Source organism: Fukomys damarensis, unplaced genomic scaffold, assembly GCF_012274545.1.
Source record: "Fukomys damarensis isolate Sample0158 unplaced genomic scaffold, DMR_v1.0_HiC HiC_scaffold_39, whole genome shotgun sequence".
Classification (NCBI taxonomy): domain Eukaryota; kingdom Metazoa; phylum Chordata; class Mammalia; order Rodentia; family Bathyergidae; genus Fukomys; species Fukomys damarensis.
In genome coordinates, this window is record NW_022900951.1 from 26,974,980 (window position 1) to 26,991,030 (window position 16,051).

Here is a 16,051-nt window from a genome sequence, read left to right on the forward strand (position 1 = left end):
TGGGGCAGCCCTAATTAAAACACCAGATTTTGGGACATGCCTCACCTCTCTTAAACTTTGGCACTTGGGGAGTTCAGCCACAAATACTACTAGAAATGGAATCGAATTGGAGCACATCTGGAATCCCAGCATTCAGGAAAGCTGAGGCAGTTGAGCCCAGCCTGAGAAACTTAGTGACTTAGTGAAAGACCCTGTCTCAAAATAAAAAAAAAAAATAAGAAAGCCTGGGGATGTAGCTCAGTGCAAAGACCCCTGGTGCCTAGTACCACAAAAACAAACTGACCAACCCAGGAATCTGTGATGTTGGTGATGGGAAGTTTTATTTATGCATTATTTACAACCCTGCTAGTCAGCCAGTAGATATTCATGGTGATCAGGCACCCAGTTGGTAGTGGTCAGTGCTGCTTCTGAGGCTCAGGTTGAATTCATAGTCTGGTGAGAAGAGTCTGGCTGGAACTTCTGCCTGAGGGTGGCAGGGAATAGCAGAAACACTTTAAAATAAGTAGGGATACCTAATCAAATACGCATTTGAGAAGGATTAGTACAGTTGCATTGCAGAGAAGGATTAGGAAGTCGTCCTGAAATCAGGGGGAGAATCAGGCAAAATTAGGCCTTGCAGCACTTAAGGCAAAAGACACTGAAGGCAAGGGAGATGGCAAGAAGGGGCTGAGTTGAAGACACTTCAGAAATGGAGTTTATACATTTTGGCAATGCATTATGTTAAGTGTCAAGGTGAGAGTGGGCCCTGAGATAACACCTGAGTTTCTGGCTCGGGTGGTTTAGTGAAGCGGTGTTGGGAGTACAGCACGCGTAGAAAGGCAAACATGTTGAGCATGGGTAATGGAAACAGCAAGACAACGATGAGCTGTATGTGGAACCTGTTAAGTCTGAGGGTCCTGTGAGGCTTTCGGGTGTGGACCACAGGAGCCAAGGAAGGTGGCTGTGGCGAAGCCAAGGAATTGGGAAGTCCGGCTTCCCTTCAAATAGCTGATCGGCCATTTCAACCAATGGTGCTAGAGCAAGGGAGCACAGAGATATCCCCAAACTTCATTCAAAAGGAAGTTACAGTTGGATTACAGATATAAATGTGAAATGTGAACTCATCAATCAGGAGAAAGTCTTTGGGCCCTAGAGCTAGGCAAAGAATTCTTAGATGGGGTACCCAAAGCGTGATACATAAACAGAAAACCTGACAAATTCAACCTTTGCAAAATTAAAGTCTTTTGTTCTGTGAAAGACCTTTAAAAGATAAAAAGATGAGAGAAGATATTTTCAAATTACATATATAATAAAGGACTAGTAACTGATATATAAAGAACTCCAAAACTACGTTGTAAAAAAAAACTGTTCAATGAGAAAATGGATGCAAAACACGAACAAGTATTTCACTGAAGAGGATATACACATGGCAAATGCATACATGAAAAGTTGTTCAATATCATTAGCCACTAGGGAAATGTAAATTAAAAGGAGTTGTGATGGCACATGCCTATAGTTCCAGCATTCTGGGAGGCTGAGGTAGGAGGATTTCAAATTTAAGCCAGCTTCGGCAATTTAGTGAGGCACTGTTTCAAAATAAAAAATAAAAAGCGTTGAAGATATAGCTCAGTGAGAAGATCCTGGATTCAATTTCCAGTACTGCACATATGCATACACACACACACACACACACACACACACACACACACACCATATGAGATACTCCTACACACCTATGAGAATGATGATACCAAATATTTGTGTAGATGCAGAAAAACTGTATCACTTATACATTGCTGGTAGAATATAAAATAGTATAGATACTGGAAAATTTGGGAGTTTTAAAACTAAATATTTCACTACCATATGACCCAGAAATTGCACTCTTGATTCCAGAGAATTGAGAGCTTCTGTTAACATAAGAACCTGTTCATGAAGTGGATAGCTATATTCAAAACAGTCTGAAATAGGAAAAAAAAACCCACATGTTCTCCAAGGCATAGATTATGAAACAAAGAAAGGTATATCCAAACCACAGAACACTACTCTATAATTAAAAAGGAATCTACTTGCTGTATCAACAATTTGGATGAATCTCAAGGGGATTATATTGAGTGAAAAAGTCAATCTGCAAAGATTATATAATGTATGCTTCCATTTGAAGAACATATTTGAAATGACAAAATTACAGAAGTACAGGACAGCTTAGTAGTTACTAGGGGAGGGAGAGGTGACTATAAAAGGGCAGCAGGAGGATACTGACAGTGATGAAAATGATCTATACATTGACTTATCAATGTCAATATCCTGGTTTTGACACTGAACTAGAGTTTTGCAAGATGTCCTATTGGGCGCAAGTGGGTAAAAGGTCCACGGGATCTCTATTATTTCTTACAGTTCCACATGACTACAATTATCTGAAAATAAAATGCTCAATTAAAAATGTTGAGATTTCGTAGTTTTGAGTAATATGTTAGGCACAGGATTTTCACAAGATGAGTTATGCTGATTATTAATTATAAGGTTTTTCATTATCTATTTTCAAGAAACGACAAGCCAAGGTTAGGTGTGGTGGTGGATGCCTATAATCTCAGCACTGTGGAGGTCCAGGCAGGAGTGCCACGAGTTCAAGGCCAGCCTGGACTGCATAGTAAGATCATGTCTCAAAAACAAAAACAAAATGAAAGAGTCTACCAGCTGAGCTCTATTTTTGAAGTAATATAGTATTAGTTTACATCTTAAAAATTCAGAAAGTTTCACCATGAACAATTTCTTGGGAACAAGAAAAACAAACTTAAGAATTGTTTTTATTTAAACCAACAAACCAACCACAGAAGCAGTTCTTAAGGGACTTTCAGGCCAAGTGGGGGGATATAGGTGGATCGGTGAAACTGAGCAGTAGTTAGTCCTGGTGAGAGGTAGTTTCCAGGGTAATTAGTTAAAAGGTTCCCTGGAGGAAGTTGAGCTTAAGGTGGATCAGCAATTACATGTGAAAGGAGGGAATCCTTCCTTCACTTGGTAAGAGGCAGAAAAGTATGCCCAGAAGCAGCAGGAAGCAAGGTTGGAGACTCGCCTCATTAGAAAGACAAAATCTATTTCTTTTCTGTGGGTGGAGAGGGAAGTAAGAAGGGAGGTAAGAAGGGTGTTGATAATGGATATATCTAGATGGGGTCCAAAGGATATATGAGGTTCAAAGTTTGTAAGTGTGGTGATGAAGAACGCAGGCTCTAGAGTTGGCCTCCCTGGCCTGCCTCTGCCATTTCCCAAACTGACAAAGGACCTAAGCTCTCTGTGTCTCAGATTTTGTATCTAAAGTACTCGAGAAAGCAGCTGTAAGGATAAAGTGACAGAATGTATGTCGAGTCTCACTTAGCACATACAGGTGTCCCTTAACATCCATGGGGGATTGGTGCTAGGACCCTGCAAAGATGCCAAAGTCCCTGGATGCTTAAGTCCTTTACATAAAACAATATAGTACTTGCATATAACAATGCACATCCCCTGGTACACTTTAAATCATTTCTAGATTACTTATAATACCTAGTACAATGTACATGCTATGCATTATTTAGGCAATAGTGAAAAGAAAAATATTTGTACACATTTAGTAGGGGTGTGTGTGTGTGTGTGTGTGTGTGTGTGTGTGTGTGTGTGTATTTATCCAATCTGAAGTTGGCTGAATCTGTGGACCCAGAATCTAGGCAGACAGAGCGCTAGCTGGGGTGATTCTGGTGGTAACAATAGTGTTGTTCAAAGGATATAAACACCTTGGGGACAGAGACCATGGCTAACCTTTGACTTCTTGGTCCCCAGAACCCTTCTGGCAATGGCAGGTATCTGGATAAATGAACTTGGAAAAAGTGTTTTTGGAAGATGAACCTGACAGTTGTGGGATGATCAAATGGAGGAAGATGAGTCCTTGGTTATGGGGCACAAGCAAAAGACTCCTGCAATGATCTAGTCTCACTTCTCATGACAAAGACCAGGAAAAAAAAGTTAGTACCTGCAGCATGATAAGGGACATGGAAATAATGACCTAAGGTAGCATTTGGGGGCTTTTATTTCATTTTAACCAAGAATGGAGTTCAAACTTGACTTTCGTGGGCATACTGTCTATCTGTGAAGGCTCAGTGTAGTAGAAAGAACATGAACTTCACAATCAAATAAATGCTCTTTTGTAATTTATGTAACTTTAAGAAATGCACTCATTCTTTTAGCATCATTGGCAGCTATTGTGGTGCTCCACAATGAACACATTTTTGGGGCCTTTGCACGTATGTGCAGCGCATCTGCTGTGGTGTTGCCTGCCAGCTCCCAGTCAGATTCCTCACTGGAACTCGCCTTCAGGGAACTGCCTCACATGGGGCAGTCCTATGGCCAATGACTGGATGACGCAGGGCTCAACGTCACTGCCATTTGACTTACTGGAGACAACTTAGAAAGGTCAAACCAACCTGCGAGCGTCCCCCCAGGATCCTGCTAGAGCCCTGATTGTCACTGCAGCGCAGAGCGGACCCCCTTTCCCTCTGCCCAAATGCCCCCTGCACTTCTGTAAGCACCTTATTGTTTCACTGCTTCTGATTCTGTTTCTGAGTCCAGAATGTCATTTCGTCCTAAGCTGTGATGTGGAATAAAGGCACACCAAGTTGCAGTAAGAAGGAAATGAGACCACAAGTTTGGCCGCAAACTATGCCCCAGAAATGACATTCTAGAACTATGTTCTACGAATGCTGGCCAACAGAAGACACTTGAGGAAATTTTGCTAAGTGAAATAAGCCAGTGACAAAAAGTCAAATACTGACCGCAACCCTAACATTCTGCACGACTGAGGCAGAAGAAATGCCACTTCGAGCTCAGCCTGGGCAATTAAGAAATTTAGAGAGATCCTGTCCCAAAATAAAAATAAAAAAGGGGTGGGGATGTAACAGTGTGAAGGTCCTGGGTTCAATCCCTAGTAGGAAAAAAGTCAAATCTTGTATGATTCTTCCCTATGTGGTACTTAGAGTAGTCAAATTAATAGAGACCCAAAGCAGAACAGGGGTTGCCAGGGGCTGGAGTAGAGTGCGAAACGCAGAGCTGTTCACCAGATACAGGGGTTCAGTTTTGCAAGATGAAAAACTGGTGTTCCATTGGCACAACAATATGAATATACCTTACCGTTGCTGAACTATAAGCAACAATGGGTACCATGGTAAATTTTACATTATGTGGTCATTACCATAATTTGAGAAAAAGAATAAAAGGAAATGATGGCTAGCATACCTTTGTTTCCTTTTAACTGACTTTCACTCACAAGCAAATACTTTTTCTGGCTTCCCTCCTCTTCTGGGTGGGACCTATAGATCCTAACGAAGCTCCTTTTTCCTGCTAGTTCACTGGCTATCATGTATCCTAATCTGATGCATTTTAACAGTGATTCTAATCTCCACTTAATCTCTTTTTACTTTCAATTTTCTAATGTTGTGAAATCACCCTGGGACAAATTCTAAAGAGCTCCATTGAAGCTTCCATCACCGCCTTCCCTCTTTTCCTAACAAAACAAATACTGTTGAAAACCCTCACCATAACCTTTTGAAAAGCATATCAAATTGCATCATGATTTAAAAGAAATTGAACGGTATCAGTGCCAGCATGTTGAAAGGAGGGGATTGAGATCAGGGGTTCGATGAAGTTGACAGATACAATGATGCGGTTAGATATCCGGATGGATTTTGACACAGAGTCTCTGCCCGGGGTGAATGCGATTACTATTTGTACAAAGAGCAGAGTCAAGGTCAGAAAATACAGGAGAGGGACCAGCAGGCTAAAGCAGAGGATTTGAAAGTGGCTAGGGAGTTTTGTTATTCAGAAGTTCAAATTGGTCAGCAGGACACAAGAATACTCAGAGTCAGGGTATAGGCGGGGTATAGATAGTCAGAAATTCATGCTGAAATAAAACACAGAAAATGGCAGAGAATCGGCTGGTATTTGGGGTGAAGCTGCAGGAGGAAATAGACGTGACGCAAAACATCATTAGGAAGGTGAGATATCACTGAAAGATCTCAAATGAGGACAGTGATCTCGAATGAGGACGGATACTAAGCTAATGGTTGTCTTCTCTGCCTTGCTTTGAAGCAGCTTTCCTGGTGAGGGTGAATGAGGGCCAACAGCACTGGGGCTTCTCCCCAGAGTCAGACAGGGTTCTGCAGGTTCTAATGATTATGGCAGGGAGCTTGATCCCCTGGAAAGCCCTTGCAGTTCTAACCCAGCAAAATGCATTGAATCTGAGAGATCAGCATTTACCAACTCTGCTACCAATCCATGAGAGAAACAAACTGCCCCATTTGCAAACATAGTATATATATATAGAGAGAGAGAGAGAGAGAGAGAGAGAGAGAGAGAGAGAGGGTTAAGAGTTGCTCTACTTGTTATACAAAAGGATTTTATATTTTAAATAAAAAAATGCTCCAAGTCTGACCGTATGTTTCCAGTTCCTGTTTGTTTTTTTACAGCTATATTCTGTTCTCTAGGTTTGGTAATGAGAGCTTCATGAGGAAAGACTGAATGACTCCAAGTGTTTGCAGGACTGCCTCTGTTAGGAGGGTTACAGCTACTGTGTATATCTGCAAAGCATTCATATAGACAAAAAAAGGCAGAGGTTATGGGAAGATCAATTTTAGCTCAATACAAAAGGTAACAGCCTAATGATTAGGGCGTTTGTAAGTGGACTGGGCAGCCTTCCAAATTAGGGAGTTCCCCATCACTTGGTTTTAAGGCCAGGATAAAGATTTTTCTAGCAGAGATGTAGTAGGTCTCCCATGCTTGGAAAAGACTTAGGCTAGATCTTGAAAACCTGTTCTGACCTAAGATATTAATCAAACTTGTTTAAATGTGATTAACACTATGGAGAGGCAGCCTGATATAATGGTTAACATCTCTCTGTACTTTAGTCTTTGGTGTAAACTATAATTATAATGGTATCTAACTACGGGGATCATTGTGACAATTAGATTGATGGATATAGATTTGTGTGTAGACAGGGTTCGGTAAGTAGTGTTTAGTATTACACAGGCTACTATAGTGATTACTACGGCTACTACTAGTACTTTTGGTTCCTAGATTTCAATCTTGGCTTCCTTTCTGTGATTTCTGCACTCCAGACAAGAGAAGGGAACGGGCCTTGTGGGATATGAATTCTTGGTGAAGTACTTAGTGTTATGTGGTCAACTCATGAAAAACTCTGGAATGTTGGTTTCTGTCACCTGCCCAGGTGGGTGTTTTTTGAGGAAGGAAATTACAGCTATGAAACAAGTTTAAATTGTGTTTCCTAAGTCAGGGGATAGCAGTCAATACTGCTGCTGAAGTAATATCAAACAGAAGACATTCCTGAAAGGAAACCTATTGTTCCTCTCCATGTATGACTCAAATCTTGGCCTGCTGCTCTATTTGGGGGTGGGGGGGATGTGAAAAGCTTTGTTCTCCTGCCTACAAAAATGGGCATGTTTGCCATTCATTCAGAGAAGGTCCCATCGCTGAAAAATAATACCCAGCTGCAAATAAAGTCAGAGCTGAGAAACTCTTGATCCAATCAATGATTTTGATCAACCTGTGAGGATGAGAGAACATTCTTTCGATGTTGTTTGTGGAATATATGTATTAGAAAAAACTGATTAAACAGAAACGTGGAGGATTTCAAATGACTCTCAAGAAGTCAGCTCTGAAAATGGCAAACTTCAAAAGTCCCCTGAGGGTCCTCAGGTCTCAATGAGAAGAAAAAGCAGCTGATAAAACATTAAGCTTTCCCAAAATTGGCCATTTCCCCTCAAAATTTCTACAGGAAGGTTCATATGGTTTAATGTATGGGTTGGTGGAAGCACAAACAAATCTTCCTCAAGAGGGTGAATTCACCTCAGGACCAATTTCTTCTCTGTTCATACATCTATTCATTTAGCAGCCTGGCTTGGATAAAGCCCAGAGCCATTTCAATGGCAGTAGGGAGGGACGTCCAGAGGGTCGTCACCAGTCATTTATGCCTGCACTGTTAACAACCAAATCAATAATGTCAGCACTATAGAAAGCACCTTCACAGCCTCGTTAGGATATCTGCGGCTGTCAAATTCCAAAGGCAAGACGTTTCGTAACAGGCTTTTGTTTGAGGAAATGTTTGAGGGTGAAATATCCACAGGGGTCTGCAGTCATCCCTGTTCATAAACACGGACTTATTTATGTGTTTAATTTGGGCTGACTAATGAAGGTATTTATCGTTTTCTTTTTTTGTTTTTCATTTTAAGAAGTGATGTCAACAGTGTTTGGTTTATCTATGTCTGTGTGAGGCTAAAATTGGGTAATATTTTCCATTATTTTTTCGGAAATGCTTTCCTTTGGGAGTCCTCTGGGTCCTGTATGCTGTGATCATAGCACCTTCAATGCTCTCCTTCACTCTATTTATTCATTTTTAATTTATGAAGTAGTGGGGACTAAACCCTTTCATACTGAGCTACATCTCTAGCCCATTTTTGTTTTTTATTTTGAGACAGGGTCTTGCCAGAATGCTCAGTCTGAGTTTAAATTTGCAATCCTTCTGCCTCAGCCTCCCAGATTTCTAGCATTATAGGTGTGTGCCACTATGCCTGGATACTTAGTGCTTTTATACGGAAGAGATGTCTACCCCTGATAGTTGTTAAGCACCTTGGAGACAAGAGTCTATCCATCTCTGTATTTTCCCAATTTAATGCAGTGCTCAGCACATAACATAGGATCTGTACCTTTTACTGAATAACTGGCAGTAGGATGAATGGAAGAATAAATGAAATCAATAAATGGATTCTTAGACTCCTGATTTACCTAAGCACAAAGAACCAATCTGTCTTTGATTCCTGCCTCTGAAGAGGTTGTGGCTGCCACAATAGCTTTCAGCTCTCTTTCTTTCTGCAGCACTTGTTTGAGGATTCATTCTGGAAACATACAGCCAAGTGTTTCTGAGCCACTTCCTTAAGGTGTTTCTGTGGTCATCTCTACTCACAGTTGACATCTCACCTCACCTACCATGGCCGTCACCTTGGGAGTACTGCTCTTCTCTGCATAACGTTCAGGAGAGCAGGTTTTGGAGGCCAGCACAGTGATTAGCATGAGTAGACTCAGGGGTTCTCTGGGGGCAGCATTGTGGGTGATGCAGAGTTCTTGGTTGACATTAAGTACATTTGTGGCTTTGATGCCTACAAACCCAGCTGTGGCATCCCTGGAAATTTCAAGCCGTATATTCTGTAAAAAGCTAAAGATGGCCATTGCTCTATCAATATTTAGTATGGTATGAAATCTATAGTAGCTGTGCTTCCTGTCAAATTTTCTGAGACACACTGACCTTACAGATGGCATAATTTTGCAAGGGAGCCATAAAACAGGGATTCTAATCCAGAGATTATATTAAATAGCTGTGTTAGCTCATCCAAATCTTAAACTCTTTGGGCCTGTTCAATGAAGGTGCTTCGTAACACTTAACTTTATTCTCTTAAATAGTATGTAATCAGCTTAGACTTGCCTCAAAGACTTTTTGTGTATGGCTCTGGAACACAATTCCTCATAAAACTTCAGGCTTCCCTCCTTGCTTCTTTCAAATCTTTGCTCAAATGTCTCCTCCCCAGAATGAACCTCCCTGATTACCCTATATACAGTGACAACATTCTCATGTACAACTTTCTAGACTCTTCCCTGATTTATTTTTTTCATCATGCTATCATGATCTGAAATTGTATTATACGTGAAATGTGCACATTTTAATCATGTATCTTCCTTATTGGGACACAAGCTTCCATGAATGTAGGTGCAACCTTGTTTAACACACCAAGTTGAGAATCACAGAATCATTAGATTATTAAACTAAAAGAGACAGCGTGGGTCAATCCTTCTCTTTGAAGACTGAAAAACTGAAAGCCAAACTAGTTAAGTGATTTGCTCAGTGCCACGGAACTAAGCAGTAGCAGTAGAACCCAGATCTGTGCTTGAATTCTACTACTGTTTGCACTACTTCTGGTGGTGAAAACAACATAATGGATATTCTTCAAGACATGCATTAATTACAAAGGGAAAAATAGTAACTTCATGGTAGAAAAAACACATAGATACCACCTTAGCTGGGTGATAAAGGTTAATCTCAACAGCAATAAAACATGAACACCATGTGTCCACTGGTAAGATGTAGCAAAAAAATCACCTTTGTGTTATTTTTCCCCCAAATCCATGAGCTCATGATAACTATGAGGAAACATCAGACCAGCCTAAACTGAGAGGTGTGCTACAAAATAACTGACCGCCATTCCTCACAAGTGTCATTGTCATCAAAGACAAGGTAAGGCTGAAGGATGGGCATGAAAAAAGCAAGGAGACATGACTATTGCATGTAATTTTGAATTTTTTACTTGATCCTTAATTAAAAAAGACCCTTGGTGAAAAAAGTTGTGAAGCAGGAATAAAGTGTGTAGTTCAGTTATTAGTTTTGTACTGATGTTAACTCCTTGGCTTAGATAATTAGACTATGGTTATATATCATGTCAACATTAGAGGAACTTGAGTAAATTGTATATGGAAAGTCTCTGTATTATTTTTGCTACTTTCTTGCAAGTCTAGAATGATTTCAAAATTCAAAGTTAAAAAATGAAAACAATGTAAGGTTGTACTGATTCTGGACAGAAGTGTATAGGACAGTGTCAAGGTACATACAGTGAATGTTTTATGTTTAGACACTTCTAAGATGATGGATTTTAGGTCTTTAGATAGCATCTGGAGGTAGACTTGAATCTCCATCAATGCTTCCAATAATGAAAAGGAACAGAAACATATCACCCCAGTATACTGCAGAATTTAAGAGCCTGAAAAGCAGACCAATATACATTGCTCATTTCCTTTACCCAAAGGAGTTGAGACCAGTGGGAGATCAGAATCCGGGAATTCCACTAGGAAATTAGTTTGTCCAAGAAATATTTGCAAAGGGTTTTATGGCTATTTCATCTTGAGTCTCTGTAAACTGAAACCTGACATGCCCCAATAGACTTATTCATTATCACTGGGAAAGGGTTAAAAGGCATGTTCTTATTATAAACTTTTTAAAAATCCAACCACAATAAGTGATATAACAAGTCTTAAACTAGTTAGAATATTCTTCCTTTCAAATAACAGGAAGTTGCTTAGCTTCAGAAGGGCAGATATATATAATGTACTTATATCATTATTTTCTCAATGAATGCCTCTGAGGCACATTACTAATCAGTCTATGACACTGATTTTGAACTTTCCCCAATTTGCTTCATACTCTTTCACATGAAGTAGTCTAGGTAGCTAAGAGTTTACTTGTGACATGAAAAATATTTACCATTCCAGATAGTGTGATGAAAGATAAATTACAATAAAAAACCCCAGATTCTAACCACAGCTTTTCCATTTATTAGCTTATGGAGCATTTAGAGATTATTTCTGCTCATTCACATTCTACTTTTCTTAGTTATGATAAGGGCTAAATAGGACAGCACATATACAGGTGTCTTGTAAAGTGTCAAGAATTGTGTAAATAAAAGATAATCATATTGGGATATTTAAGAAAATCAGCCCCAGAGATGAATCTCTCCAAAATACTTTAATAATTATTTGTTTTCCTACTATCCATGCAAACAGAATCATTGTTAGAGAGTGATTCCTTATTCCGCCAATGGACTAAACATTGCTTCAAACACTAGATAAATTATAAACAGAACTATATGACAGAAATAACTGTTTGATGATGAAATATCACTTGATGCTCCCAGATAATATGGGAGGGTTATGATCCTTAGCTACAGTGTAGCAAATTTGGGATTTTAAATATGAAAATATTTCAGACTTGAAGCCATCCATCATTCACACATGTATTTACTTCCTTGAGTCCTGGGGGATCACATTTTTTTTAAAATGTTGTCTTATTTCTCTCCTTACATCTCTACTTGACTTCTTGGAGCTTATCAGGGCACGGTCCTAGGCTATTTTCTTTCTCCTCTTTAAACACCAGGTGATCTCCTTTCTCAATGCTCTAAGTCCCATCCACAAGTCAGTGCTTTCAAAATTTGCACTTCTAACTCAGGCCTCCCTTTGGAACTACTGCTGGATTTGGCTTCTGCACTTGGACATATCATAGACACTAAAATCGATACGGAGATTTTTCAAAAAACTAAAAGTAGAAATTCCACTAGATTCACCGATACCTCTTCTAGATATCTTCCCAGTTAAAGACATCATATTACAATGATTCATGCATATTGATGTTTGTGACAGCACAATTTATAATAGCTAAATCGTGGAATGGCTTATATGACCATCAACAGATGAATGGATAAAGAAAATGTGGTATTTATACACAGTTGAGTACCATTCAGCCATATAGGATAGATTTGAGTCATTTGAATCATTGGATGCACTTTGAAAATGGATACACTTTGAGTCCACAACGTTAAGTGAAGTAAATGTGATATAAGAAATCCAAAGTATAAATAATTTAAAGAGCAAAACAAAAGACAGAAGATAAGGAACAGGAAGATAGACTGTGAAGATGGGAAGATTTGAGTATGGGGAGCCAAGAGGGAGGAGAGGGAAAGGGGAAGTAAAAGGATCTAGATGTTTTATGTATATGTACCAACTTCTCACAACTAATTAATGGATTTAGTATGTATTATAAAAATACTGATAGAAAATGTCGAGATTAAAAAATAACCAAATATGTAAAGTTAATTTCTTCATCTCCTCCAAACCTCCCCAGTCTTTATCACTTTATCACTATTACATAAGTAGTACAGTATGTTGTTAAAAAGAAACCTGAGCAGTTGCCCCTACCCCGCCCTCTTGGGCCGCCTGTGTTCCTTGTTCCTTCTCTCCTGCCTGGATGGATTGTCATGGGAATGGGGAGGGTGAGGAGGAAGTCAGGGTGCCTGCGCAGGGAGGCTGCTTTCCATCTGGTTCCTATCTGTGGGGTGCGGCAGGTCCGTAGGCGGGAAACGGGGACCAACTGAAGGAAGTGGTTCTGCTACTGCTGAGGGCTAAGCGGGAAGAACACCCCCACACTGTGAAATCGGAACCATAGCCGGAGCTCGAGGACACTCCTCTGTCATCATAGTGAGGTAATTCCATTCGATCAGATGTTGCCATAGCCACCACCAAACTTAGTCCTCTTCTACGGCCGTCTGCCGGATCTCCTCCCGCTCTCCACGAGTCCTCAGCGGTTCCAGCGCTCTATTTTACGTGTGGCACCCATAAAAGATGAGGCAGAGAAAACGAAAAGCTTCTGAGTGGTCCAATCCAATCCAAACACAATGCACTGCCAGAGCCAAAAGGAAATATCCAGAGGTTGATGATAGCCTGTCATCACGAGGACAAAAACCACTGAAAAATGAGACTGGCTTATTGTCGTCAGTTAAAAAAGTCATTAAAGGAAGAAAACCCCAAAAAAAGAGACAAAATCCTTTGAAACGAAGTAGAGTTGAATGTGATATAGATAATAATTTGATCACATCAACACCAAGAGCAGGAAAAAAGCCTAAGAAACGGATATCTCGAGTAAGACGGAAAAGTCAAGTAAATGGAGGAGCTGGTAGTTATGAAATGACAAATCAACATGTAAAACAAAGTGGGAAATTAAAAGATAATTTTTCCTCTGGCAGTCCTCCAAGGACAATACTGTTGAAGACCTTATTTATTCCTCTCTTCGACATTTTTTCACCAGCAAATAAAAATGGAACATCAGGATCAGATTCCCCAGGACAAGCTGGGAAAGTTGAAGAGATAGTAAAACAACTCGATATGCAACAAGTGGATGAGATCACTACCAGTATTACTACATCAACCAATGGAGCAGCTCACTCAGCTCAAGCAGTTCCAGTGAGTACACTGAGAAACAATGGGTTAGAAGAAGTAGAAGAAACAGTTAATTGTGATAATCCTCACCTTATAGCAACAATGACCCCAGAGAGTTGTTATTCATCACCCATTGCAGAGGCCACCTATGCAGAAAACTGGGAAGTATTTGACCCCTATTATTTCATCAAACATGTTCCACCACTGACAGAACAACAACTAAATAGGAAACCTGCTCTTCCATTGAAAACAAGACGCACACAAAAATTCACCCTAGTTTTAGATCTGGATGAAACACTAGTGCACTGTAGTCTAAATGAGCTAAAAGATGCAGCACATACTTTTCCAGTCATTTTCCAAGATGTCATATATCAGGTGTATGTGAGAGTAAGACCATTCTTCAGGGAATTCCTGGAACGTATGTCTCAGATGTATGAGATCATTATTTTTACTACTTCTAAGAAGGTATATACAGACAAATTACTGGACATACTAGACCCTAAAAAGCAACTGATCAGGCACCATCTTTTTCAAAAACATTGTGTTTGTATACAAGGAAACTATATAAAGGATTTAAATATCCTCGGAAGAGATCTTTCAAAAACCGTAATAATTGACAACTCACCACAAGCCTTTGCATATCAGCTTTTTAATGGAATCCCTATAAAAAGCTGGTTTATGGATAAAAATGACAACGAACTTCTAAAATTGATTCCATTTCTGGAGAATCTTGTAGAACTGAATGAAGATGTTCGACCTCACATCAGAGACAGATTTCACTTGCATCATTTGCTGCCCCCAGATTAAAGGACTTGTCCAAACCCTGAAGGGGGAGAAAATGCAGGACCCTTTTGGACTAAGACAAAAACATTGACATTACTACTGAAATTTGGCATTTTTATATCCTTTCTTGCTTTTTTAATCTTTGGTGCCCAGTAAGCATCAAGGGTTACAGAAAGAGACTTTATTTCAGATTGGATGCATACAGTAGGTAGGCTAACACAGAAGAATCTTTAGAACGAGTGCAAAATTTTTGCATGTACAGGACATTTGCAGTTTATAAAGAATTCTAAGTACTCAATATCCTAATGGGATAATTAACAATGTGAAATAGGAAGTAAAGGGCTAAAGGTGTAGGGAAAGTGGGAAGGGTGGGGGAAAGGTAATAAGGGAGAGGAAAAAAAATATGAGAAATTGAAAAAAATGGAAATAAAGTGTAAATAGGGAGGGGAGGGGGGGTAAAGGGAGGGCAGAGGTATGGGGAAAAATGATAACCAAGACCTGTCATGTGAAGGTACAGGATCCCAGTAATGAATAACTGTACTGTATATCTAAAATATATCAATAAAGTCAATAAAAAGAAAAAAAAAGAATTCTGTTTCTGTCACCAGCAGTTTGACCTGTAGTTATAGAGGATTTTATGATGATAACAGTGATGAAAATGGACTTTTATTTTCTCTCTGTTTGGTGCTCTATCTGGGTTTGTAACCACTTTTCTGTTACTTTACAATTCTCATTTCAATAGGAATGGCCAGTAAAAGTTGTTTTATTTTTCCTCTTAAGGTTTATAACCTTCTTATATTTTTGACCTGTATTAGAATTTCATTATGCATTACTTCTAGTTGAGATGGCTCATAGTTTTCTGGAAATAGTCAATTTTTAGTTTTTTTTATTATATGTTTGAATGGACATTTTCCTGCTTTGTCTGCCTGCATATTGTATATTTGTTTAAAAATATTCTCTACTTTTAGTCCATGTAAGTTTCATTTAAAAATACATGCATTTAAACTTTTTTTATTCTTTTTATTGAGTTTATTGGTACAATCTAGGTATACAATACAGTTACATTCATTATTGGGATTCTGTACCTTTACATGATAGGTCTTGATTCTCATTTTTTCCCCTTTTCCCTACCCTCCCTTCACCCCCTCCCTCCTCCCCCTCCCCATTTACAAACACTTTATTTCCATTTTTTTCAATTTCTCATATTTTTTCCTCTCCATTATTACCTTTCCCCCACCCTTCCCACTTTCCCTATACCTTTAGCCCTTTACATCCTATTTCACATTATTATCTCATTAGGATCTTGTGTACTATTATAGTTTTTCACACCAGAGAAACTATTTGGTATTTCAGTTAAATAAATCTCTGTATGAACATTAAAAATAGGGAATCCTAACATAGAACTAAAAAGGAAAGTAAAAGAGAAAAGGCAATGATGTAA

At 39.3% G+C, this 16,051-nt stretch overlaps 2 protein-coding genes across 9 annotated transcripts in view; one reads left to right on the plus strand and one right to left on the minus strand.

The window, feature by feature from the left end:
• The window catches only part of Dmd (dystrophin), a 2,130,457-nt gene that overhangs the window by 258,233 nt on the left and 1,856,173 nt on the right, over window positions 1–16,051 (minus strand). The window lies entirely within an intron of this gene.
• LOC104851346 (CTD small phosphatase-like protein 2) lies at window positions 13,234–14,634 on the plus strand. The gene has a single exon (XM_033760406.1). The coding sequence runs from the start codon at window positions 13,234–13,236 to the stop codon at window positions 14,632–14,634; it is 1,401 nt and encodes a 466-aa protein (XP_033616297.1).